The following is a 27,277-nucleotide window of genomic DNA, read 5'->3' on the forward strand; positions in this document are numbered from 1 at the left end:
AGGTGATGGTATGGGGGGGGGGAGGGGAGCTGAGGGTGGCTGACAGTTTCTGACCTAAAGAAGGCTTGACTAGAAGAGAAGGACTGAGAACATCCCTGGGGGCAGTGGCAGGTGTGTGGGCTGAGAGTCTGTGGATTTCACAGGACAAGGGGCTCCCTGTAGGGAGGCCAGCCAAGTGAGCTCACAGCAGAGGGCAGGGGAGGCTCTTGTGTACTGATGTGTTCTTTCAGGATGTGAGCTCTCAGCAGGTTTACATGCTGAAGGAAAGAGTCCTTCCTTTTCAGGCCCTGCTAATCTTTGAAATAGGACCCATTGCCTTGCAGCACTGTTAGTGAATAAGTGGGTTAACATATAGAAAGTGCTTGATAAATGTTATTTGTCACCATCATTGTCATTCTTGGCTGCCTTGCTCTGGGGAAGCCTAAGATGAATCTTAAACAGCATCCTCTTCTCTGTGGTGCCTTTAAACTTCCTCCTATCTAACAGTCACCTTGAAAAGGAGTTGGCATGCACTGTCTTCTCTCTAAGGCTGACAAGTCTATTGCCAAGGGTGGGAGCTTCTGAGCTGCTCCAGATTCTCCGAGCACGGTGATATATCTGGGCCTCATGGTTCCCTTGATCCTGTCTTCAGATGCTCTGAAACCATGTGTTAGTCCTGCATTCTTGCCTGAGCTCATCTACCATGCAGTATTTGCTGTACCTAGTGCATGTGGAAATCCATCCTGAGATCCTAGATGTCAGGACTGTGTGGCTGCACACTGGGACTCCCCTCATCCTATAGAAACAGGGATGCCTTCCCTAACTCCAGAAGCTGCATTCATTTCCTATGTCTCCAAATTGCCATAAACCTAGTGGCTAAAGAATAGACATTTGTTCTCTAACAGTTCTGGAGGCCAGAAGTCCAAAATTAGTTTTACAGGGCTAAAGTCATGGTGTCAGAAGGCTGGTTCCTTCCAGAGGCTCCAGGGGAGAATCTGTTCCTTGCCTTTTCCAACTTCTAGTGGCTGCCAGCATTTCTTGGCTTGTGGCCACATCACTCCCATCTTCACTTCCTTCCTCACATTGCCTCCTCATCTTCTGAAGTCAAGTTGCCTGTACCTCCCTGCTATAAGGATACTTGGATTGCATTTAGGATCCATCTGTATGGTCCAGGATAATCTTTTCAAGATTCTTCACTTAGTCCCTTTTGTCATATAAAGTCACAGTCATAGCTTCTAGGGTTAGGATCTGGATATCTTTAGGGACCATCACTCAGCCCATACCATTGTCAGGGTAGATTATCCAGGTCTCTGAAGCAGGCAGCATGGGCATTGTAATTGTCTCTGCTGAAGAAATTAGAGCTCTACACCATTATAGAGACAACACAGACTTTGGAGTCAGTAGCAGGGCCAAGATGAAGACCAGGGCCATTGGCTCCAAGTTTAAGACCAGGGCTGTGGCCTCCCATTAGGTGCCTGCCATTGAGAGGGGTTTGAGTCTCCCCGGGGAAGCCCAGAGTATGAGAACTCAGGTGAGTCCTGGCTTTTGGATCCCATCTGCAATTTCATGTCTGGTCAGAGAGGTGGCATGGCAACACTGACAAACACACCTCACCTCACGTGGCCATTTGTGGGGCTTTGGTACGTGGCTGGCAGGTGCCTCTCTACAGGGAATAGGTGTCCTTGCTGGGCTTTGCCAAGGGAAGAGGTATACAAACGTGCACTGTGGGGTTGACATGTGAGTGCTCACCTCAGTGCAGGGGAACATGGCGTCTCCACTGGCAACCAGGGCCCACTTAGTGCCAGGGAATAAGATTATTTTCCATCAGAATCCGCTGCCAGGCTCTGCTGGGGACTTCTGTCTTATTGTCTCAAGCAGATGAGCTCAGTTGTGGGGAAATGAGGCGTTGGTGGTTGGGTTCTGTTGTTCGTCATATGGAGATGGAATCTCTCCCCACTCTGTCAGAGTACAACCCAATAACCCCCCACTGAGCTGCCTGAACCCTGCCAGCTGCATCCAGTTGTGGGGCCTGCCTGGAAAACTGCTTGTTCTCCTTCCACCTTGGCTGCCCCAGAGCCAGGGCCAGGGGCACAGCTGTCCTCCCCATCCTGCAGCTGTCAGCCTTGGGCTCCTTCCTCAGCTCATTTCTGGGGAATAGGATGGATGGATGGATGGAATAGATTGAAACAATTTGGAAATGGGATGGTCTGGAATTTAGAGCACCTTGAATCCAAACTGTGGTCCTTTGTTACTTTTGGCCAAAGTAATCAAGACTCAAGCATTCTCATCACACTGCCTGTCTGCCATTCTTTTTCTCTTCTTTTTTCTTTTTTGGTGGTTCTGGGATTTGAACTCAGGGCTTCACACTTACTAGGCCAGTGCTCTTCTGCTTTAGCCACACCTCCAGGCCCTGGGCTGCGAGTCTTGATGGCACTTGAGGCTGGGGCTCTCTGGTCCCTGTGGTCAGGAAGTGCTCAGGAAGCTGTGAGGCAGGACTAATCTGTTTCTACTACCGCCCTCTTTCTGTCACCTCCATAGCCCACTGGTGTGGAGACAGGAAGAGAACATGCCCTTAGTACTCAAGTGTGACTTCGGTATCACGCGCGACCATGTTCCGTAATATTTTTACATATTAAGCATGACATACTTTCAACTTGGTCTAGAGCCACTATAGTTCTAGTGGCATTTTTGGACCATTCCTGGATACTGAGTCGTTCCAGAGGGCCACTTGGAATGATATTGCTGAGTTCCTGACTCATTAGGGCACACTTGGACTTTGAAGGAGGCTCCTATAAGAGCAAACTCCTCATATAGGAACTTGGTGCCCTCCTCCTCCAATTCCCCAGCAGAGAACCCTGATCCTGACCCCAGTAGACAGACCATAGATTTGATGACAGCTCTGTAGGACTTGGCAGGTGAGCCTCGGGGGCATGAATACCCCACTGTTCAGTCGGGCCTATCCCAGGCTGTTTGGGGCAGCTTCACGGCTAGTGGAGCTTAGTGTTCCCGGCTATGCCCAGCAGAGTCCTCTCATAGGTTCACACTTCTCATGCAGCTGTGTACTCGCCCATGTGTCAGCCCAGCTGCTGGCACCTGTAGCATGCCAACCCTTGTGTGTGTGTGTATGTGCTGAGAACACAAAGCTCCCTTGGTGCTTACACTCTGGTTGGGGTGGGCATGGAGGGATGAGAAAGATACAGAAGTCATGGTGGAGACCAAGATGACATGGACTTTGGGGCTTAGCACCTGGAGGGATAGAATCAAAAAGTCAGAGAAAAACAGGAGCAAAGCATGGTAGCATGCTGGTGGCCTACCATGGAGGTCAGTGGGTGGGTGGGTGGCTTTGTAGGAGTACAGTGCAGGATAGATAAGGCAGTGCTGGAAAGATGCCTGGATTTAGGTTATACATGGCTGTTAAAGGCACCCAAGAGTTTAGACCAGCAAAGGCTGAAGGGGTTAGATTACCCCAACAGCTCCATGCACCCTTTCTCCACTAGGAAGGTGCAAGGACACCCTCTCCACAATCACGGGGCCGACCACCCAGAACACATACGGGCGCAATGAAGGGGCCTGGATGAAGGACCCCCTGGCCAAGGACGAGCGGATTTATGTAACCAACTACTACTATGGCAACACCCTGGTAGAGTTCCGGAACCTGGAGAACTTCAAACAAGGTAGGTGGTGTGGTACAGATAGCTTCTTCCCTGCCCTACTGTCCTCTGTTTTGGTCATGGCCAGGCTTCTTTGCATGGTGATGCTAGATGAGAAGGGTGACATCTTTTAATAACGAAAGGCTCTTTCTTTGGAGACAGTCCCTCTTCCACACTCTCTCACTTTCTCTACTCTTTTGGCTCTTGGCTCTGCCCCTCCTCTCAGCTCCTGGGATATGGGATAATCTTGAGCCAGTCCAGAAGACGAAAGTGAAACTTTCCCCTGTTCCCTACCCTTGACAGTTTACAAATCCCACTCAGAGAGCTTAGCACAGAGGATTCCTGAAACACACAATGAGGCAAATGGGAATGGTGTTTCTGTTGGCAGTGAGGGTGCTGGGACACAGAACAGTTCACTGTACAACACTAGAAGGTGGCAGAGCCAAGACACAAACCCAGGTGTGAGACCCCTGGCTGATAGCATGCCCATCACAGAGGCTGTGCACCCCTCTGCAGCACTGCCCTGAGCCCCCTGCCTTGTCACCACCCACAGGTCGCTGGAGCAACTCGTACAAGCTCCCATACAGCTGGATTGGCACTGGCCACGTGGTGTACAATGGCGCCTTCTATTACAACCGGGCCTTCACCCGAAACATCATCAAGTATGACCTCAAGCAGCGCTATGTGGCTGCCTGGGCCATGCTGCATGATGTGGCCTATGAGGAGGCCACACCTTGGCGGTGGCAGGGTCACTCAGATGTGGACTTTGCTGTGGATGAGAATGGCCTGTGGCTTATCTACCCAGCCCTGGATGATGAGGGATTCAGCCAGGAGGTCATCGTTCTGAGCAAGCTCAATGCCGTGGACTTAAGCACGCAGAAGGAGACCACATGGCGCACGGGGCTTCGGCGGAATTTCTATGGCAACTGCTTTGTCATCTGTGGGGTGTTGTATGCCGTGGACAGCTACAACCAGCGGAATGCCAACATCTCCTATGCCTTTGACACCCACACCAACACACAGATCGTCCCCAGACTGCTGTTTGAGAACGAGTATTCCTATACTACCCAGATAGACTACAACCCCAAGGACCGCCTCCTCTACGCCTGGGACAATGGCCATCAGGTCACCTACCACGTCATCTTTGCCTACTGATACCCTGGTCCTTGCAGAAGAAAGCACAGAGGGGCCACTAGCACCTTGTGTGTGTGTACGTGTGTGCCTGCGTGTGTGAGTGTGTAGGTGGGTATGTGTTGTTTTAAAATATATATTATTTTGTATAATATTGCAAATGCAAAATGACAATTTGGGTCTATTTTTTTATATGGATTGTAGATCAATCCATACGTGTATGTGCCGGTCTCATCCTCCACAGTTTATATTTTTGTGCAAACGAACTTCTCCATTTGACCAGTAACCTCCTTCCTTTGCGCCTCCATCCTTCCAGCTCCCAGGAAAGGTTTCTTCCTCGGGGTCTTGCAGGCAGAAAGTATCTGCAACAGGAGTAAGGGAGGCAAGAAAGAAGTGCTGGGTGGCAGGAAAAAGTTTTACATTGGAGAAGTTTTAAAAACCCAGAAAAATGCTTTTTTTTTTAAATAAAGAAGAGATTTAAAAATATTTCTCTGATGCAGTTTTGCTTAGCAGGGATGCATTTGATCAGGTGTTGGGTCCGTGTGTTCCTCAGAAGTGTTCTTTGCTAAACTGGACTGTGACCAAGTTCAGGTGCAAGGAGCGCCCCCTCCCCTCCTGATACGGGGCTTCCTCATTCATTCTTTGGAATGAGCTGTCTCCTGTGCTCTCTTGAATTTTGTGACAATGAACCATTCATTTCTGTTCTACTGTCACCATCTTCTCTGCTCACTCCATTCTGCTTTCTTTCTGATCATTTTACTCATGATATGGGAACCTGTTTATTCCTTAGTCCTGTTTCACATGGCCTGGTGTTAGGCACTATTGAAATATAAAGCTGAGTATCACCTCATCCCCACTCTTCCTTAGGAAGCTTTGATCAGTCAGTTAATCAATTCATCAGCCAGTCTCCCTCTTTCTCTCTATAATCCTGTCCACTGCTTCTTCCCAAACATCCCATTCAACCAAGGCTTTTCCTTTCCACTTTCCCTTTCAGGAAAGGGATCTGGTTCTAAAACAAAGTTTCTGAAAGGCTGGGAAGAACCACACCCCTCCTGGTGTGGACTGAGTCCTATGTGGCACCTACTGTCCACAGTGTGCTTCCCTCTCCCCACCCCCACAGTAGGATCCAGAGCACCTGAGGAAGCCTTGACAAGGATCACCTAACTGTGGGAGGGGCAGAGCCCAGGACAAGGTGGGGAGACAGGCACATCCTATGCCCACTGTCCATCCACTCTACTTTGTTTAGGGAGCAGCTGCTGCCTGCCTGACCTTCACCCCCACCATGCCCATCAATCCCTGGGTTGCTCACTTCTTCCCACAGGGTGAGTGACTTCCCATCTACTCCTCCCACACACAAGCAGTCACACCCCATCAGCTCCTGCTCTTACATGTTTTCAAATACAAATATCCAAGTTTTCCTGAGCAAATGCAAGCAGCAGTCTGGTTTGGTGGTAGTTAAAGGGCTAGAGCGGGGGCAAATGTGTTCTGGCTTCAGAAAGGATTTGGTAGATTCTGGTGGTAGTGGAGCAGCCTGTGTCTAGCGGTCTTGTCTGGCCAGAGGAGACAGCAAGCATCCTCTCCCCAAGCCCTGCCTCTTCTGTTGGGACTCCAGTTGGAAACTAGCAGAAACTCAGGCCCCACACCAACAGGGCTGCCCAAGGGAGTGGGGAAAATTCCCTGGAAAGTGGCTGGCCAAGAGAAGAAATTACATCTTGGACTGGGTGTAGCTTAAGTGGCAGAATGCCTACCTAGCAAGCCTGAGGCCTTGAGTTCAATCTCTAGTACCACAAAAATAAAATAATTAAGCTACTTTTTATGCAGATATACCTTCCTGGGAAGATATACTTACAATCGCCAGAGCAGCACTTGTCCTACCACCTGTCTCCTGGGGACCTCACTGCCAGGTTGTCCAAAGGCCATACAGCATGTTTGTCCCTTCACCACCTGTGGCCCCCAGCTTAGCCTCTCTGCTGTTCACACAATACCAGGGCCTCCCAGCACCATTCTTCAGGGCTCTGCATTTACGCTCCTCAAAGTAGCACTGGCCTGCAGTCTCCAGGAAGGCCTCAGACCTCAGGGTTCCAGGACGGGTGGCCTTCGAGGATGGGCCTCAGGGGCAAGCACTCAGGGTCAGTAGAAAGGAATTGAGGGATGGCTCGGGCCCCAGTTACCATGCAAAATATTTAGTTGGGAGGCCCAGGTGGCAAGGTGTGGGGGTAGGAGCCCAGGACATGGGCTATCTCCTTGGAAAGTCAGGTGCTGGGCTGAGCAGCCTCAAGGGGAGAGGGGCAGAGCAGAGATCAGGCGTCCATATTGCCTAGGCTGAAGGGAGCCATTCTGCTGACTCATGAACAGGATCTGCAGGTCCAAGCCAGAGGCCTTCAACAGGAAGGAGCAGCTCCATGCCCCCTTAGTGACTGTGTGATCAGGCTCCAACCTGGAAACAACCACAGTCACTCACTGAGCAGCAGGTTTGCTGTTGAGGCTCCTCTGCACCTTCTCCTGCCTTCTCTGTAGGGGTTCTCACTCCTGACCCTCAGGAAGTCATGCCAGGACACTCCCACTGCTTGAGACCAAGGGGAACCATTTGGAACACAGCCCTCTGGTAAAGTCAGCCTCACACAAATTAATTGCTTTGGAACCAAATAGCCCATTCAGGCCAGATGAGGAAACTCCAGGTACCTCCCACAGGCTGGAAGGAAGAAGCAGAGGGAAGAGGGGCGGGGCCTGCACAGGAAGTGACAGCAGCCTGAAGCTGGGGGCTAAGAAACACTTTCCCTGAACACACCCCTACTTCTTCAAGCTTTCTCACCTGGAACTACACTTTGGAAACATCAGGACTTTGAGCATGAATTTCTCTGAGGGCTGAAGAGCAGAGCACTGGCTGATTGTACTCCCTGGGCTTCTGTAGACCTCGGCCTAAGACGCCTGGGCTCTGCCTCACTTCTATCCTGAAGGGTATTTTCCAGCTCCCCGACTTGCTGACTGAATGTTCAACTTTGGAACCCCTGGTATATCCTAGAGCATTTTTTATTGCTTAATACTGATGGAAAACTACATTTACTTTTCTTTTTCCTGTTAAAGTACTTCCCAACAGTGTAATTTCAAAAGTAGAGTAAACATTGTTGATTCAGCCTTCTGTTCTTTTTTACATTCATTTTTTTGTTTGACAAATCTTCATACTATCCCTACTGGGAATGAGTGAACAAAACAAAGGCTTTGTCCTCATGAGCTTCTAGAGGAGGACAGAGAAAAGGAATAAATGTGTGATGTGACAGGTGGCAGATGGGGAGAGAGGGGACTGCTGTAGTAGAACAGTGAAAGCCTATCTGACAAAGGACATTTGGGCAGAAACAGGCCAGGGGCAGGGGGCCAAGCATGCAGATCCACAGGCTGACGCAGGAGGAACAGCGAAGAGCAGAAGCGTAGGGTGCCTGTGGCCTCATTATCAGAGATCCTGCAGGCATTCAGTGAAGGTGCCTGCAACCGGCTGAGTCTGAGGCACTGAGAAGAGCTGTATTCTGACATGCCAGCACACCTGCACACTGTTGAGTGACTGTGTATGTCTTCTTCCTACCTGCTTCCACCTGGTGATGAGGGCTGTTTGATGCAGAAAACTGTCTCTAGGGTCTGTGTCTGAGTTGAGGCTACCCTGGTTGGCGTTTGTGGGACCATGGATAAGACCCTCAACCTCTCTGAGCCTGGTGGTCAATGGACCACACTCAGCCTGCAAGACTCATGAAAGATTCAAGTAAGGCAAAGCAAGTATGTAAAAAACATTATCACTGTCTAAAGCTAAGATGCTTACCTCAGCTTCCCAGACCAGCTCCTCTGAACTTTCCTGATGGCGTGCTGGTCCCCCGCAAGCTAAAGGGCTCTCTATCACAGCACTGTGAGAGACAGGACAAATCCTAGCTCTGCTGTGTTCCAGCTGTGTGATCTTGAACAAGACATCGAACTTCTCAGAGCCTTGTTTTCCTCCTCTCTAAAATGGGAGTCTTAGTCTGCTTTCTGGGTACATAATAAAACAGCATCTAAAGTAGAAGGCAAAAATATAATCAAAAGTTTATTTTCACTTTTAATTACAAAAACTTTCAGTCACAGAAAAAACTAGAGAGGAAAGTATAACACCCCCCCCAAATTCCTATCACCAAAATTTCAAAATAAAAATCATCAATGTTTTATTGTATTTGCTTTATTTTATTTTTGCTGATATATTTTGAAGTCAGTATGACATTTTACCCAAACACTTCAGTAAGCATCTGTTAAAAGAATGTTTTTCTATATCACCTGTACCTAACAAGTTTAACAATGATTCCTGAAAATCAATAACACTTGGTCCACATTTAATTTCCCCTGTGGTCTCAGAAAATGTCTTTGAACCAGGATCAGTCAGTGTCCATACCCTGAATTTATGGTTTTTCATCTTGTCTTTTTTCTCTTTCACTATAATATTTTTTTATTTTGAAATAATTTTAGACTTACAGAAAAGTTACAAAATTAGTAGAAAGTTCCACATATCCTTCACCCAGTTTATTCCAATATTAAAACCTTACATAATGGTGGGTTTTGTCAAAGCTAAGAACCATGTTGGTAAATTACTTTGAACTCAGCTCAGTTAAATCTCTTTAGTCTAGAAAGGCTGCTGCCTGGCCTTTCTTTCATGTCCCTTCTTTGCTGAAGAAACTCTGATGCTTTTCTGAGGAATACTTCTTTCTCATTTGATCTGACTTTTTCCTTCAGGTGCCATTTAACTTGGTCCTGTCTCCCCTGCTTTTCGTTTATAGTGGAAGTTTGCTCTAAAGGCTTGATTACAATCAGTTAGACATTTTGGGCAGAAAACTCTGAGGTGATGCTGTGAACGTGGTGTTCAGTGTTTTCCATCTTTCCTACTATTTTCATTGCCTTTGGTCAGCCTCACCGTGTTGGGATGGCATGTCGCAATCACTCTGTACCTGTTCTACCTGTCTCCCGGGTTCCCTCCAATGCCTGATACTGATGGATGATCATGTCACTGTAACTGTTAGGGGCACAAATGTGCCTCCTGGGGAGAGGGCAGTCATCATGCAACTATATTTTTTCCTATCAAAAGCCCATAAAGTTATTTGGTGGGCCCAGTTCTTTTCCTGCTCCTCTACGAAAACTTGAATGAGTTCCTTGTCTTCTTTGGCAACTCTCAGGTCATAAAAAGTCCCATGGTCACTTAATTAAAACACCACAGATTCAACTGAGTAATTAAAATGGCCAATTTTAATGATAAAAATATTGAACTTTTTTCAGGATACTGTCCCAGTCAAGTTCCCGTTTAGGCCTGTTGTAGATGTACACAGGGATCTTCCATTGGAGAGGTCAGCTGTATCCCCAGAAGGCTGACTTTGGTCCCTAACGAGGAGAGAGAGAGAGAGAGAGAGAGCGAGAGAGAGAGAGAGAGAGGAGAGAGAGAGAGAGAGAGGAGAGAGAGGAGAGGGAGAAAGGGAGAGGAGAGGGGGGAGAGAGAGAGAGAGAGAGAAGAAATATACAGGAAAAATATTGCTTGGCTGTCAAGGTCCTGGTGGTCTGTCTGTCCTGAGTACTTTAGTGTTGTGTGAAGAGTCCTCTCTGGTTTTGCTGGGCCTTGTCATTTTCTCTTCACATGGATTAGCACATCTCCAGTGTCATCTCCAGCTACATTCTGCTGAAGTGTCAGCCCCTCCAAATGCTTTACTTGGACAAGACCCAAGAGGACCTCATACAGGCTCATCTGGCCCACAGTAAACTTTTACACATCCTCTACGCTGACAAAATCTGGGACTATAAGCTAGTCCTCAGCTAAGTAATCTTTGCCAAAAAGTAGCACAAGGGCCTATCTTCCCTCAGTAAGTCTCCCAATGGGTGACAGTCACTGGACCACCATAGTCCCCAAAATACAGCCAGCATGGGTTAAGTGTCCCCAGATGTCTTAGCCTTCCTTGAAGACTCCCTCTTAGGGGGAGGGTGGGATCCAGCAAAGCTTTCTCCAAACATCCTCCTACAAAAATTTTTCCAACTCTCAAGAATTTTATACTCTTAATGTGGGTGAAGAGTTTAAAAGCCTCTGACCAGTTTCTGGGCCCCTCCCTTGTGAGTACTCTATGTGGTGTGGCCCATCCTTTGGAATCTGAGATGCGCCCTCTTGGGGCTGGGCCCAAACTCCCACTTGCACATCCCGTGATACTTCCGCAGCTCCCTCCCCAGAACCCTACCCAGCATTGCTTCCTGCTCTTCTTGACACCTCTGGGTGTGTCTTCAAGGTCCTGCTCCCCAGCCAGAGCAACGGTAGCTCTTAATATTGCACACAGCACTGCCTGCATCAGACAGTTTCTGCGTTTGTTTGTTAACAGGTGAGGATTCCCTCTCCCACACTGGGAGGCTGCTCCTCGTTTATCTGGGACACTTCACAGTACTGAGTAGAGTTGAGCTCATAATGCCTGCTCACTAGAGACCTGCTGCATGAACAAGGAATTTATTTGGGCCACACAAAATTCAAGGTCAAATGAGTGACCTCACATGCTGGGCTGACTAAAGTCATAGGTCTTGCTGCAGTGTGTGTTCAGGGAGCCATTCTCAAACTGTTTTCCTCAAGGTTCTCCTGCCCACAGGCTTTTAGTCAATGAATGCTTCACAGACCAGGTGGACTGTAATGTGGTCCTGTTGAAAGCTAAGGAAGTCGAGACTCTTGGAGGGCAGACTCCTGGACACACTAAGAAAGGATCTCAGCATTGGTCAACAGTGTCCACCGAGGGGTCATTCCTGAGGCTAGAACGTGTACCATTCATCCCTCACTGCCAAGGCCTTGTCGAGAATGACATGCTGCTTCCCCTACTTGAAATCAAGAGACACACAATTATGCCCAGTTGGTCAACTAGTCAAATAATAGGAAATAGGACCAGCTGGGGTTTTCACTGAGCACAGATGGGCAGTAGTCAGTCCCTGAAGCCTTGATCCTAAATAAGTTGGTGGGTGACCTTAGCTCTCCTGACCATGGAGCTTCCCATGACTTCCCATTCACACCCCCAATATCCTCCGTTCCTCCTTCATTAACTGCTGGGCTGTCTCGTGAAATCACAAATAGGTACCAATAAAAGGTCTTGGATTGTGACTTTCCAAGAAGGCAACACAGAACGAATATTTGCTTTTTGAGAGCATTCTCATTCTCTACATAAACTTTTATTAGCATCATATCTTTAGGAGTCCTTGGTTGTAAGCCACAAAAATAGACTTTTGTTAGCTTAAGCAAAAAGGAATTTTTTGGAAAGATCCTGGGAAGTTCAAAGACTCAGAGGCAAATGTGGAAAATTGGGCCATGGGAAGGACAAAACCAGGCCAACTCTGGGTAGCAGAACATTGTGACTTGTCTTTTGAGGATGATACCCTTGTGGGAGCCTATGTTCTAGACACCTATAGCCTCAAGTGTCTCCATTCAAGATCATATTTCCAGGAGAGGGTTTCACTACTGAGTTTGGGCACATAGCCTACCTCACACCCAAGGTGGGGCTTTGTGATTGACAGCCCCAATTGAGGAAGAGCCCATTCCTCTACAAAGGGCTGCTGAGCAGATGAAAACAAACAAAAACCAAACAAAACCAGATGTCCATTACAGACATTTTCTTTAATAGCAACTTCCACTAACACATTTGAAATATGACTCAACTTTCCAAAGTTCAGTTCATATACAACTCTTTGTTTAACTGAATTTCTCTTTTCCCATTAGCTTCTGGAAAGCTTAAGCTCCATAGCAAACTTGTGGGATTTTTATGGTGTCCACATTGGCTTTGTCTCTCTCCTGGTTCTAGTTTATGTTTTTGATGTTTCTTTTTCTTTCTCTCTAGTTTGCCATCTTGGTATGTGCTGTGATTTTTTTTTTTTTCTGGAATAAGGCAGAATATAAATGAGCAGATTATCTGTGACTCTTCAGGAATGTGTTATGGTGTAGAACAAGGTTTGCCTGGACTACAAGTATTCCCATTGGAAGTGCTTGTAGTCTGGAAGCCAACTTATAAAGATGCCGTGGAACAGCATCTGTGGTTCTCACCTTTTAAAGCATTCCCAGAGTCATTAAATGCAACCAAGTTGTATCAGACTTTTACTGCTCGGTACTACTGTGTTTAAGGAACAGCAGTCTGACCTTTGGCAATGCAGAACAGGTTAATGAGACAGAAAGAGTGTGCAAGCAAACACAAGAACAAAGGGAAGTTGGCTGAAGCAGTGTGGGGCAGGGCCCGGCTCTGGGGTTATTTTCCAAGTGACCTCAGCTGAGCTCTCTCTTTCTGGAGGAGATTGCCTGGCCCAGGAGCACCAAGGAAAACTTGGCAGTGCCTGGGGGAGTTAAAGTGCAGCCAACAGCAGCAGGTGCCAAGAATGGGCCAGAGAACTCTGGTGAACTTCCCAGAGTCCCATAGCAATTTCAGCTAAGGGTTGGAGAAGCAAGGCTGAGCTTGGAGAGAAAGGTTGGGAGGTTTGCCTGCTGCCCTCAAAAGAACCCCAGCTCCACCCTCCAATCTCTGAGATAAGCTGGCATTTCCTGCCTGAGCTGGAGGCTAGGAAGGCCTGGGGGTGGCATGTTTCTCGAGGAGGTCTTGCTTGCAGACAGCAGAAACCCACTTGGCCTGGCTCAAATGGAAGACAGCTGTTGGAAGGATGCAACAGACAATGAACAGATAATCAGTGAGGTGTCACTATCCCCTCAGGGACCAGGACAGGAAATTGAGGAGCTGTGTCAATCCTCTGCCTCTCTCAGGGCCTTCAGATTGCTCTCCCGCTCTGCTTTGCTCTGCTCACTCCTATTTGCACGTGGGCCAACATGGTGAAAGTACAAGGAAACTCACAGCTCTCCGAGCTCGAGTACCCAAGGTTCTATCCCCGTGTCTCCTGCTCAAACTCTCTGATTGGCCCAGCTCCTCTGTTCATGGTGACCATGTGGATTGGCCATGTCCACCCCTATTGAGCTAGCCATGTCTGGGAGGAATCTGTCATGCAGTCCTCTATGATCATAAGAGGGCTCAATAAACTCTGTCAAGGCCTTCCTCTAGGTGAAGGGCCAATGAGAGGACCCTCAAGGCCTTCTGGGTCCAGCTGGGAAGGGCCTGCATCCCAGGGCCACAGGGCTCCATGTATCTGAGGACAGGAGGTGTGTTTTGACCCCTGGAAAACAGCAATGCTCTGTGACTTTCAAAGAAATAGACTCACTTTTGCAAGTTGACCTCTATGAAGTTCCTCCCAGGGAAGTAGCTCTTCTGAGCATGATTCTGTTGAGATAGAGCTATCCAAGTTCAAAGAACCATTTGAACTCTTTGTGGTGTACTCAAAACCAATTGCAGAATCCAGGTGGCACTTTACGAGGCAGAAAATAATCTACCAGCCACTTTTACTCCTTCCTGGGCACAAGAGGCCTTTCCCACACAGGCTGCCTTTGCTCAGCCGTCCCTCCCAGTCACTGCTGATTGAATTTTCCCCGTCCTTTAAGACTTCACCCAAAGTCCATCTCCCACAAGAAGACCCCCCCATTCCCCCTTGTCCCCACCACTGGCCTCTTCATCTGCAGCTCAGAGCTACCTGTGCCTGTGTGTGTTTTCCTCCCTAGCCTAGTTGTCACTGGAGGACATCTCACATCTCTGTGTTTCCCTCAGAGCTCTGACAGGAAAGTAGGTGGCTGATATGCTGTTGGATGGGCTGCCACTCAGAGAACACTGGTTCGCTCGCATAGAAGGACCTCTGACCCTCCTGATAGCCCTTGGAGGCTGCCAGGCTCCAGTGGCCCCTAAGTTGCCCTGCCCTTCTGGCCTTCTCTGTGGTAGGGGAATTCCCTTCCACCCCCACAGATTTCAGCCCCATACTGACTCCTTCACCTCACAATGGCCTCTTCTGTTACGGAGGGGCCATTTCCCTCTGTGGTGCATTTTTAGAATAGAAAGGACCTTCACAGGGATGCCTTTATGGTTACAGCATTCCTGCAGACAGACTGTCCTACCCTCTGTTGCTGTGCAGGAGAGAGGCTCTTGACCCTGAGTGTCCAGGCTATCCTTCAGCCCCACTCCTCACTTTTCTCCTCTCTCCTGAAATCTAATGGCCAATGGCTGGTTCCAGCTCCCAGGCTTTGCTGCCTTTCTAACTGAGGAAGTTGGTCTACCTTTTGTTCCTCTGTGATGCCAGGCCAGTGGTCAGGATGGAGGAGAGACACAGCAGAGAAGCTGGGAGGCCTGCCAGGAAGTAGAGGGCGAGGCCTGGACCGCTCTCCCACAGGAAACTGCTGACTGGAAATGCCGAGGCCACAAAGGCAGCTCCCAGCTGCAGAGCTCAGGGTATTATGGTGTGAATCCCCAGACAACCTCAAACCTAGCTGGCAAGACTGGCTAGGGGAAGCCAGAGCTTGAACAACGGCACTGAGGGGCCTGCCATGCCCAGGGAGCAGCCACACTGGCTGGGAGAAATTTTCAAGCATCTCAAAGCATTTGATGTTGCTAGAGGTCCCAACAAATCTTCATGGTTCCTTGAGCTTAATCAGCATCTGTGACATTCCTAGGAAAATAGCTCCAAGGGGAGAGAGCACTACACCCAAAATGGGATGGCAGAGGGGGTGTCTCATGCCTACACCTCCCTGTGCTCACTAGTAAAGATGGGACCTGCCTGCCCACTCCCAGGGCCCACTGAGAATCAATCAGAGCCCTGGCCCCCATCATGTGCCACAGTTGGTATTTCTACTTTGCAATGGCTTGTCACAATAGGTGAGCTAATAAGCACACCCAGTCATAAGGGGACTCCTCATTTTGCACAAAGTAGGTATAAAATCTTTCCTCCAGGAATTTAAGATCCTGTGTAATTATCTTGGGTTTGTCTTCAAGTTTTATTTATTTTTCTTCTCTTTCTGTGAGTCAGTATTTGGATGGCTCTCCTTGAAAGAAGTCATTATGATGAGATCTAAGAATCACGGGAGGGCTGGTGCCAGACTTGGGAGAGGGAACTGCCTTCTCCCAAACTTCCAATAAACGCACAGGGGAGGGAGCCAGAGGCCTGCCCAGGGCCCACCTATCTGTCCCCAGTCACCATTGCAGTCTGGAGACCTCCCAGGGAGACTTGGGGTGTTAAATTTCTAACCTCAGGCCCAGAGCTCCTTCCTCAGGGGAGGAAGAGAAGGGAAGGGAATAAAGGCACCTCTGAGTCTTGTCCTTTCCCTCGAGAGCTGTCCTGGCTAGAAGCTGCACACTCAGCCTCCTCCTGGGAAACCCTCCAACCACCAAGAGCCTGAGGCTGGGTAGATTTGGTCGCCCATGGTGCTGTGTGCTTTTATTTTATTAGCAGTGGACTCCTTCTCTCCTTCCTGGCTTATCTTTCCTTGTGTTGCTTCAGACTTCTTGGTAGCAGCTGTCCTCTTTCTCCCATCCCTTATGCCAACCTAAACCTCCTTTCCTCTGCACATATGTGCACATCTTCGAGTTTCTCTTTCATTCTCCAGAGCCCAGGGACCTGGGGGCAGGACCCCTCCTTCCTTCTCTCAGGCTCAAAGCCTCCCTTCCTCTCCCTCTCCCTCTCTCTCTCCCTTCTTGCTCCCTCTTGTTCCAAGAACATGCCACTCCACAGAAAGTTCCATTCTTACCGCCATGGTTATTTTCACATGTTTCCTGTTCTAACATTGCAGAGGAATGTCTGACATCATCTCCACAAGTGAATCCAATGGTTGTCAGCCCCCATCTCTACCTCTCTCCTTTCTGTTCTTTACCACCTATTTGCTCAGTCTTGCCTCTGTCTAATTATTTAAAGAACTTTTCTTGTCCCTGGAACCCTGCTCCACTCGGATTGTGTTGCTCCATAAACATCAGAGCTAGGCCTCAAAAGACATAACTCATTGGTTCCCAAACTGTTCTGCACATTAGAATCACCAGGGGAAATTTAACGCTCCTAGGCGCAGATCACACCCTAATGGCAATTAAGTCAAGATGACTGGGGCTAGAAGCCAGGCATCAGGAGTTTTTAAAGATCCCCAGGTGATTCCCGTGTATAGCAAAGCCTGGGAACTGCCAGTACACAGCTGTATTAAAGGGAGTCAGAGCCAACTGGATAAACCCCATAGAGCCTGGCACGCAGACCTGTCTTTAGGCAGGAGGGCCTGAAGGTGCACAGGTGCACAGGTGAATGTGTTGGGGGGGGAGGGGCGCTGGCCCTCTCAGCTACCCAGAGAAGCCCTGCTTCAAGGAGACTTGATAGCTGGCCCAGGAGACCTCCCCATTCCACAGCAAGGAGTGCTGGTTGAAAGCAAGGACCCTCTGGAGCCCAGCACCCAGGAGAGTCTCAGATCTGTAGGGGAACAAGTAGCCAGTGTATCTCCTTCCTGGAGCCATGGACACTTGCTGACTTGGTGAGCACAGACAGTAGATAAAGGGCTGAGTCCTGACACCTGCCCACCCAGGACAGCAAGAGGCCAGGTGATGTAGCAAGGGACAGGAGGCTGTGGGTGCTCATGATGGACTTTCCAAAAGGCAGTCACAAAGGGAAAATTCTTTACTGCCATTTCCCTAAACCCCAGCTGATGGCAGCTATGGGAAGTTCAGTTTACCTCTAGTGGGAGTCAGGATCTCCTACCCTCTTGCCTGCAGGCGTCTACGTGTGTGGTTCACAAACTCCTATGAGAATCCCCTGGGGGGCTTGTTGAAACAGGCTACTGGGCCCAGCCTCAGTGTCTGACTCAGTAGGTCTGGGTTGGGGCCAGGGGAGTTGCATTTCTAGCAAGTTCTGAGGTGCTGCTGCAGTCTAGGCGTTACAGTCACAGACTTGCTGGTCTACATCCTCTTTCCAGGTCCACAGACTGATGGCAGTGGGAAAAGCAATAGGAAGAAGTGAAAAGGGAATATTCTTTCCCTCACAGTCCTGCCTTAGCACTGCAGGTGCTGTGTGTCCTGCATTGCTAGTGCTCCATGAATATTTGCATATGGTGTCATGCAAACACATGACAAATGTCAGTCTGTTGTGTACAGTTCTGGAAGGACAATGTGTATTTGTGACTTGCTGAATGCTCAACACTTCAACTCAAACTACGATCTAGCCTAACGTGCTCCAAACATTGTGTCCTAAACGTACTGTCCGCAGCACACTGGGCAGCACAGTGGCTGAGACACTGATAGGGTTCCTGCCCTTCTGGGGTTCCTGTCCTATAGGGATGGCAAATACTTGACAAGTAACTGCACAGATTATGAGAGTTAGAAAAGGAGAAGCACACAATAACTGCTTTGAGAGAAAAAAAATCAATGTAACTTGCAGGGAGTGGATTTTTCCTTCCTTGAACTGTTCCTGCCCTGGTGTCTCTGCACCAGATTATAAATCTTGGGAAGGCAAGTTAGCCCTGTCTGTGCTGTAAGGTCTCCATGCATTTCTAGTAGTGGTGACCTGTAGAGCCATTTATAGCAACAGAGGGGCTAAGTGTTTCAACATCCTTTCTGCCCGGGCTGTTTAAGATGAATTTCCAGTCCCCGCCCCCAAGCTGGTGACTTGACAGAAACAGCCTGGCTAGTTGTGTGTGGGTTCCTGTAATTCTGTCTTCCTAGAGGCTACCAGGCTAGAAGGGACAATGTACTGGTCACTTAGCAGAGGAGAATTCAAGCAACTGCAGGAAACCAGAGACAATGTAGCAAAATGTACCATTTTATGTGCTGGGACCAGCAGCCAAGTGAGTGGGTGAGTTCTGTGGCCATGACAAAGACACTGGTCAACAAACTTTCCTTCCCAAAGCTCCCCTGAGAGCAGTTTCTGTCTGACTTTATTTTTTAAGGCTGACCAGAAATCTTATCCTCTTCTGGAAGTTATCTTTACTCTTCTGTGGGGACAGAGGGTGACCACAGAGACCCAGGAAGAGATGTTATTCAAATGTCTTGGAGAACAAGAGCACTGTCTAGTCCATCTGCAGTTTCCCACAGTCCAGTGGTAGATGTCTGGGCTTGGTGCAGCACTTAGAATTTGTGGTAAAAGTTTGCATTCCAGGGCCATTACTTCTGGCCCACTGTCTGCGAAGAAACACAGCCCAAGAATCCTAGCTCCAGTAATGGGGTTGACCTTAGAGGCCTTGGGCGTTCAACTGGACACCATGGAAATGAGGATCAGAGAGGCTCTGAGTTCTTCCTTTGTACCCAGTTGATTGTTCATAGAAATGTGGGTTATTCCTGTAAACAATTGGAAACAGTACTTTTTGGTAGTCTCATAAGGTCCCCTCCATCTAAGTGAGCATAGATTTTAGCAGGGAAAGTCCTGTGAATAATCAATCTTACAAGGTGACCCATTTATTAGTATGGTATGTTGCATTTATTAAAAAATATGTCCTTTAAATATAAAACAGGTCATGATAAGGGGAGGTCATGAAAAGGTGAATATGGTTGAAGTATTTTCTACTCACTTCTGAATATGGAGCATTGAAACCTGTCGCAGTCATTTTAAGAAGGGGAAGGAGGAAGATGGAGGGGGATGAACCAAACCAGGGCACATTGTACACATATGGAAATGTAATAATGAAGCCCCTTGTATAACTATTATATACTAATAAAATGCTTAAAAACCAAGTATGTCCTTCTGGACCAAAGCATTTTGATTTTGAATTTAGAGATTAGTGTGACCTTTTACACAAGCATCTCTCACCATTTCATAGTCCAGAACCTTCATTAGGACTTCGTAAGCAGGGAGAATTCTCAGGAGAATTTGTTCTGATCATAAGTTTAGGCAGTGCATGCATCCTGGAGATGGGGTTGGATGTCACACATGAGCAGAGTGGGAGAGTTGGCATGCTTTTCAGGCATTTATTTATTCAGATCACACCAAATGAATGTGAAGTGAAATATGCTATAGATTTCCTGTGGTAAGCAAACCATTGGAAGTGATCTGAATCTGTACTCAAAGAGGAACAGTTAGATAAATTACAGGGTGAATGCTAAGAGCCCTCTCTTTTTGACAGCATGTATTGTGTAACCAAATGTTATTCATGATTATCCTTTGGGATTTAAAAGTTGCCTTGACATACAGTGAGAAGTCTCAAGGGACGATCGCATAAGGATTTTGTTGTGATGGTGGGCTGAATGGAGGGAATTATATTTTCTTTATTCACCTCTGTTGCTTCCATGGACTCTTCTGTGTATGGCTTGTCTTGCTGGCCTGTGTATGGCTTACCTATTTCTTATTATATCACACTGAGCCCTATTCTCTTACTCCCCAGGGCACTGATACAAAGCTGCATATCAACTTTTTCTGAAGATTTGGGACAATGAAGAGAATTTACATTTTAACATCACAGTTTTGTAAAGTCCACAAGCCCTCTTGTCATCAGGGAATCTTCTAATGAGATTCCTCTCTGGAGGTCCCAGTCTCCAGCCTTGTTTCTTGGTCCCAGTTTCTCTTTTCTGTTGTTCAGCCCTCTTCCAATTTCTGCTAACCATCTCTGCAGAAGAGGTGATTTGAAATCTCCTTCTAGATTACGGGTCTTACTTTCTAACTAAGTCTATTTAAGGTAGCTTCTATAATAAATGCAATTTTGCCTTTATTATAGTTTGCATGGCTCAAAGGCCATGTATTAAAAGCTTGGTTCCTGGCCTGTGGTGCTGTTGGGAGGTGGTGGAACCTTTAGGAGGTGGGGCCTAGTAGGAGGAAGTTGGTCACTGAGGGTGTTCCCTTGAAGGGGATATTGAAACCCAGCCCCTTCCTCTCTCCTTGCTTCCTGGTAGTCAACAGGTAAGAGTTTCCATTCTCTATGTGCTACTATCATGATGTACTGTGCTGCCATAGGACCAAAAGCAACAAGGCCAATCAACCACAGACTGTGTAACTGTGAGCCAAAATAAACCTTTTCTCTTAGAAGTCATTTAACTCAGGTATTCTGTCCCAACAACAGAAAGTTACCTAAACACAGTCTCTAAGAGAATTCTGATCTTATTATAATTTCATGTGTGTGTGGATGTGGCTCCACAGGCTATTCTCATGACAGATCTGTTCTTCCGGAGGAACAGTATAGCAGTAAATAATCTGTGTGCTACAGCTAAATTGCCTACATCCAAATATTGGCTCCACTACTTAGTAATTATACAACTCTCTTAGGAAATAAGTTGTAGAGAGGACTGAAATAAGGTAATAGTTAATGAACTTGAACCAGTCTTAGGCATTTGCTGTGTGCTCAGTCAATGCCTGCATCAATTACTCCTGAATGGAGTAACTGACTGCAGACTGCTGTCAGTCTGCAGTGACTGGCTTCATACTGGTGGCATTTGCCATTCCAAGTTGGAAAGAGGCTTTTGGTGAAGACTGGATATGTAATTGAGTAACCCAGTTTCCTAATGACATAGACGTATGATAAAGTATGGGTTTTAGATAGGTTTTTTTTTTCCTTAATGAGATTGTAGTTCAATCTGGACACAATAAAGGAAATTTTTACTTAGCCAGTCTTGTGAGAACAGTGGAATAGAGTCCAGCAGTTTTATCTAAACAGTAACCCAAGCCACAAAACCTCTTTAGGCTTCCTTTCCATTACTAACCACCTAACACTGAAGTTTTTGTGGGTTTTTTTTTTTTTTGTCTTTCTACATACAGAACAAAACAAAGCAAGTTTAAAAATTCTTTATTTGAATTTTGGAGAAAGAACAGGTATTACATTATAAAGACTTGCTTGAAAGTATGAAATAGTGTGTTGTCATTACTTCTAATTTATGTACTGTAAACCAACATAAAAATTATTACAGAAGAGAATGGTACATCTTTCTTCATCTTCAACATATTCTTAACTGAGCATGGATACAGTCCAAGGAAGAAAGCCCTGGTGAAGCAGCATTTCTAACTTCTCAGGTTCTAAGGGCTTCATGAATGTAGCACTATTTGCCTAGCCCAGCCATACTTGTCAACAGATGAAGAAACTAGTATCTCTAAGGCTAGCAGTGCTTAGTAGTTCTCATCTAAACACCATTTCCCCATCATCTCCTCTGTCTTGGTAACTACACAGAAATTAGGGCTGAGAATGAATTAAGACAGTTCAATCAATATATATTTACTGTGAAAATCCATCTGCTAATCTCTATCTGGGATTAGCACACTGGGAGATAGGCCAAGTCTCCTAGTTTATTTAATGAATGGTCACCGACTTCACTGGGGGCAAATAGCACAACAGGGTGGTGTTCGTTGTGCTCTTCAAATGAAAAACTATGATTCATTTGCTCCTTAGTTCTTGACTCTAATATAATTAAAACTCTTTTAATGCACTAAATCTCTTTAATGCTTAAAGTTAGCTGAGAACGTGTCCACGATGTGACACCGGTTAGCCATGACATGCTTCACACATAGGATCAATTTTCCTAATCACATACCTTTATCTTTTTTTTTTCACAAATTCTATTGCACATGACAGATAACAAAGATATTAGAATACACTACTGAAAGTTTTAGTCATATTCAAAATAAACTTTGTTTTAAGCTTAGTTATTAAAAATATCACTTAACAGAACACACAGGTTTCTTTCTTCAGGTAGGAGAAAATTGCATTTATTTTATGTGCATAGTTCCTTTTTGGACTCTGGCAAAATATTTCTGGGTAGTCCAGTATTCTGTTTCCTCAAAAATCAAGCACAATCCCTGCAGTGGGGGGAAACAGGAATCTCCCTGTCCAAATGCTATAGGCTAGAAATGGAAGTTTTTTATATTTCATTCTCTTTTAGGCTTTATTCTCATTTTTATAGTTAAAGTTATAATTAGCAGTAAACATCTTAATTTATGTAAATTAAAATGATCCAGGATGGATGAAAATAACATTTTGGTAAGGCATATGGGGTCTATATGTGGTAATAAGCTTCTATCACTTCTGGAAAGAGCAATCTTATTGAGAGGCTAATTGCTAAGACACAGCCAACAGTATGAAAATGTCTCACTTGAAGTTTGGTTCCTGTGGGTCTGCTGAAGGAAGCCGAGTCAGCCCTTCAATATGCAGTGCAAAGGCTTTTGTGGTGGAAAATTTCCACGAGGTTAGACTGAAGGGGCATGGGATCAGACTGGCTCTTCAGGTTGTGGAAGCAAAACTTGCTACTTCTAACACATTGAGAATAGAAATGACTTTCAAACTTTTCAGTGTGTTACGAAGTCAAATATAATTACAATTTTTTTCCCATGATACACTTCTGTCAAGTTTCACAACCTGAGTTTAGTAAAATGGCAAGAATCAAAAAATAGAAAGTCACAAAGAGCTTGAGAGTTCTCCAGTTTTAAATGCTCTAAATGCCACAGCAGTGGTATCTAACAGAGCCAAATACACACCCAGGAGAGAGATTCAGGCCAATAAGATTCAGCCAGGGTAGTGTCTCTTGAAACATGAGAGAAAAATCAGCCTCCATCCCCAATTCCTTCTCTGTTTCTCAGTAATATTTATTGGGAACACTTAGGAGTGACTCATATAACATTGTTGCTTTCAAGTCCTGCCATGTCTACTTCTTGCTAATAAGAAAAGGTGAAGAAGTGCCAGCTTTGTCCTGGAACTTAATATAAAAAAAGAAATTAGAAGATGCTGTGAGCTTTTATAATCATTGGGACTTTTTATTTCTGAAAACATAAACCCTATTCAATATTGTGAAGCGGCTATACTACAAGCGTGGCAAACAGTACCCTTGCCCTAAGAGCATTCTCTCCCATTAGCTCCTAACTTGAGAATTAGTTTACACTAATAGTCTAACGAAGCTTTATCCTTATGCTACTATGTCTAGCTAACCCTGAGAAGCTTCTGTCACCTGACTCAGTAGTTAGCACAAGGAAATATCCACTTACTTCCATCGAGCTTCAAAGTGTGGGACTCACAAGCAAGCAAAAGGCAGCCCCATAAGTCTCTACCACCACTTCCCAACATGGCACTGTCAACCCAAGAGCACAAAACCACTTAGTAACAGTGTACTGACTTCTTCCACGAGTTCACCTAATTTTCTTACAAGCTTGCAAAATCCCACTTCAAAACTCAACAAATTAAAAAATATATACATGTTTATCTCCCACAGTTCTTGGCTATAACTCCTCCAAAGGCAATCCCACCGAAAAAATTAAACATGAATGCCTGCTTAGTTTATTAGCCCGGCATAGCAGCTTTCCCTTTCCTAAGGGCCTTGTGCTAGTGTATGAATGTTAAGGTAAAAACTACTATTGTGCATAGGGATTAATGATAGCGGCTTCAGAAATTTTAAAAGTAGAATATTTCTCTGCACTTATCAGTTGCCTTTTACTTGTTTCCTGAAACTCTACCTTGAGAAGAATTGTGTTTCCTCATCCCCAAAGGATGGATTCCAGAACAGGTAGTGACAAGGAGCTGAAGGAGCAGAGTGCAAACAGAAGGTGAGGCTCCCAGCCTCTTTCAAACATCACTCCCCAGCTACTCAACAACTTGCCCAGGATTGCCAGCAGCCCAACACCTGCCTGCTTTTTGGCTGTGACTCCATTCTAGCCAATACTCACACTGTCACCTGTGAGAGAGGCATTAACGTTGGCGAACGTGACATAATTGAAGTCTTTAGTCTGAGGAGTTGGCAGAATGAGCATAGGAACAGCTGGAAACAGAGGAAGGAAGTAAAAGCAAAATGCTAAAGACAGGAAGACCATGTGATGGTTACTTCTTGTGTGGTTTAGTAAAAAGGAGAGGACAGAGGCCCCATTAGCAATCACTGCAGACCTGCTGTGTTTCTATCTACCATGATAAGGAATGACAGTCACGGCAGATTAGCAGCTTGGGAATGACCATGTCACCATAACCTCTTGCTGGGCTAATTCACATTCCAGAAAAGGAAGGAGTAGGGCATCCCACAAGAAGACTGCCTATAACCTAAAGGTCTTCTTTCTATTCCCTGGCACCCATTAGAAGGATGGTCCCTAGGGAACATGGTTCTTGTCAGAAAATCACCCAGGAGCCAAACCAGAGGGGAGTGATGTACTGACTTCAAACAGTTTCTACTGTGGAAAAAGAAAGGCTAACTAATACTTTTCCAACTCCAGATTCCCACATAATAGAGCAAGCTCCCCCACCCCAGTTGCCTTGAAAAGCATCTAATTGTCTTGAGAGGTGTCACTGTCCAGAGTTATATATATGTTTAAAATTATTTAGGAGCCTCCCTCTCTCTCTCCCTTTCTCTTTCAAGAACAAAGCAGAACTGACTGATATAACGGAACACAAGGAAAGAACTCTGACAAGAAGCAGTATTTGCAGAGTGAATTCTATGAAGAAACTGAAAAAGTTTCAGGAGGAGAGAGGTGTTTCAGGACTTACTTTAGAAAATGAAGGTTGAACATCAGTGAAGATATCACTGCCTGAGATCCATTTTTTGTGAATTCACCAAATGAAACATCACTTAGCTGTCTACTCTGGTAAAGAAAATAGGCCAAGTACAGCCAAATATAAGTTTTTAAATCATGGGACAGGAAAATTAATTCCTTCACTGTCTTTTCACTAGAGAAAATGATATTTCCACATCAGAGAAACATATTACCATATCATGAGATGTATTCCTTCTGCAGGAATCCATGCTTCCTGTATGAATCAATCACCTTAAGGATAAAATACATGTCAGTCCTTAAGAGAAACAGTTCATGCCTTGTTTAAGTCTAAAGCTACCTCCATGCTCCTTAGCTGAATTTGGTACTATACTGATAGAAGTGTGTGGGGTGAGGATTCGCAATGAAAAGGAAGTATTTCTCCTGTGGTTCTTGAGGATCTGCACCTGATTAGTAAAGAGAAGACAAGTCTATAAGCTAGTATTCGGTGACCTAGAGTCCTGAAAATGAACACTGGCTGTGTCTTTAAACTGAAACTGCATAAAGCTTTCAATATTTTAAGCGTGTATTAGTGGAGCTATCTCTTTTCTCAGCACTACCACTGCCTCTTTCCTTCCATTCTCTCAAGTGTGTGGCCCCCCCTGATCCCCAACACAGTTATGCATTCACAGATGAACCACAAGTCACAAGGAAAAATAAACTTTGTACCAACTGGGGATATTCCCTTTTACCCAAAGCTCTAAATTGTTTTGATTCTTTGTGGAGTGAAATTTGTTTTCTCGAGCACAATATCTAGAATGGGTTTGCATTAAAGAAAGGAGAAACCCAAATGGTAGAAACCAACTGAGCATCTGTGTACCAGAGCTTTAAATAAAAGTTACTTTACTGAATTGGTAAGTGAGATGGCAGGAAGGAGAAGTGGATCTTATTTGAAAGAAGATGACTATTTAAACACAAAACAAATATAACCAGAAAAGCAATTAAGGAAGGTGTGGGGGAGAAATGTCTACATCAGGCAACACAGGAGGATGCGGGCTACATTTATATGCAAGAAATGTTCTCTTGCATATAGATTCCAGTGCTTTCCACATAGATGGACAGATGGTAAAAAACAGAGCAGCTTCTTGTTCCCCTTTTTTCTTCCCCTTGAATTGTAGTATGAGACAGTTCTCTACTTGCCACCAATGAGGTTGAAAGCATTTCTCTGTTGCCTGCTCTTCAGTTTGGCAGAGGCCCACTCTTAGTTTTCTAATGCAGCTTCAGTGCACTACTGTAATGACTCAGGGATGGTGCTGACAATGTGGGTTGCCTCTGGGGCTGCTGGAGGGGAGCCAAAAAACGTGTTGGTATGATTCCTTTGCTGATCTCGGAGGTAAGGAGGAACTGAGGAGCTTTTGATGTGGAGGATCCTGGTGTCCATCACCTGACAGTCAATCTGCATCATCACTTCATAATCCTGCCCATTGATCACGTTGTCTGCAGAGAGGAATACACACAGAAACAAAAAGTCAACGAAATGTGCATCATTGCCATGAGCTTCAATCCCAGAGGGACATGAATGTGCTTTAGGGGTATGAACTGTTGATATACTTTCAAGGGTACAGAGGAACTTCAGTGGTCACTAAGCAGAGCTATAGCTAACTGGGTGCCAAGATGGTCTGCCCTCTTCTCAATTCTAGTTCCCAAAGAACCTTCACTGGCCCAATAAGGACTGGAGCCACAGTCATAGTTAACATCACTGAGCCTCTGTCTGTAGACATTGGGCATCTGGTATGCTTTCCATGCAGTGAGTTGCCATGACTGGAACAACTAGAATAGGAGGAGATTTTAGTGCAGAGTAGAGAGAATACTTAATCCCTTCTCCTTCCCTTCTGCAATGGAAGGACCAACTGTCAAAGGGACCAACTGTGTGAATGGTAAGGAGACTTGGTCAAGATTACTTAGCTCCTATTCATCAGTACCATTTCTAATTTCATCAAGATCCTCTCAATTGTGAATTTAAGGGTTTTTCTTAGAAGCTTAAGGTACAGTGAAGGATGACAAGAAGCCACAGACATCTGGCAATTATGCTTTCACAGAGATCAATCTCATATCCTTCCATATGGAGGCAATCTATATTTCTGGAGTTCCTGATTCTATGTACAAAGAGACAAGAACATTTCAATATGAGATTGAAGGGAGTGCTATAGGACTTGCAGATGAATTGGAGAGTTTCTGCAGGAGGGAACAGGAAAACTATGAAGTCTTGCTTAACC

The 27,277-nt window shown here is 46.0% G+C and overlaps 2 protein-coding genes across 6 annotated transcripts in view; one reads left to right on the top strand and one right to left on the bottom strand.

Moving 5' to 3' along the window:
* Olfml2b (olfactomedin like 2B) overlaps positions 1-5,246 on the top strand; it is a 42,417-nt gene extending 37,171 nt beyond the window's left edge. For 2 of the 4 annotated variants that reach the window (XM_074047635.1, XM_074047636.1), the window contains exons 7-8: positions 3,477-3,653; positions 4,183-5,246. In XM_074047635.1, coding sequence (XP_073903736.1) covers positions 3,477-3,653; positions 4,183-4,784 — 779 coding nt within the window. In that variant the 3' untranslated portion in view covers positions 4,785-5,246. Of the gene's footprint in view, positions 1-3,476; positions 3,658-4,182 lie in introns of all 4 variants that reach the window. The other 2 variants (XM_074047637.1, XM_074047638.1) reach the window with 1 other exon arrangement.
* A 16,092-nt stretch (positions 5,247-21,338) lies between these two features.
* The window catches only part of Atf6 (activating transcription factor 6), a 187,343-nt gene continuing 181,404 nt past the window's right edge, over positions 21,339-27,277 (bottom strand). For both annotated transcript variants that reach the window (XM_074047639.1, XM_074047640.1), the window contains one exon: positions 21,339-26,498. In XM_074047639.1, the coding sequence (XP_073903740.1) occupies positions 26,290-26,498 (209 nt within the window). In that variant the 3' untranslated portion in view covers positions 21,339-26,289. The remainder of the gene's footprint in view (positions 26,499-27,277) is intronic.

This window comes from Castor canadensis, chromosome 11 (genome assembly GCF_047511655.1).
Source record: "Castor canadensis chromosome 11, mCasCan1.hap1v2, whole genome shotgun sequence".
Classification (NCBI taxonomy): Eukaryota; Metazoa; Chordata; class Mammalia; order Rodentia; family Castoridae; genus Castor; species Castor canadensis.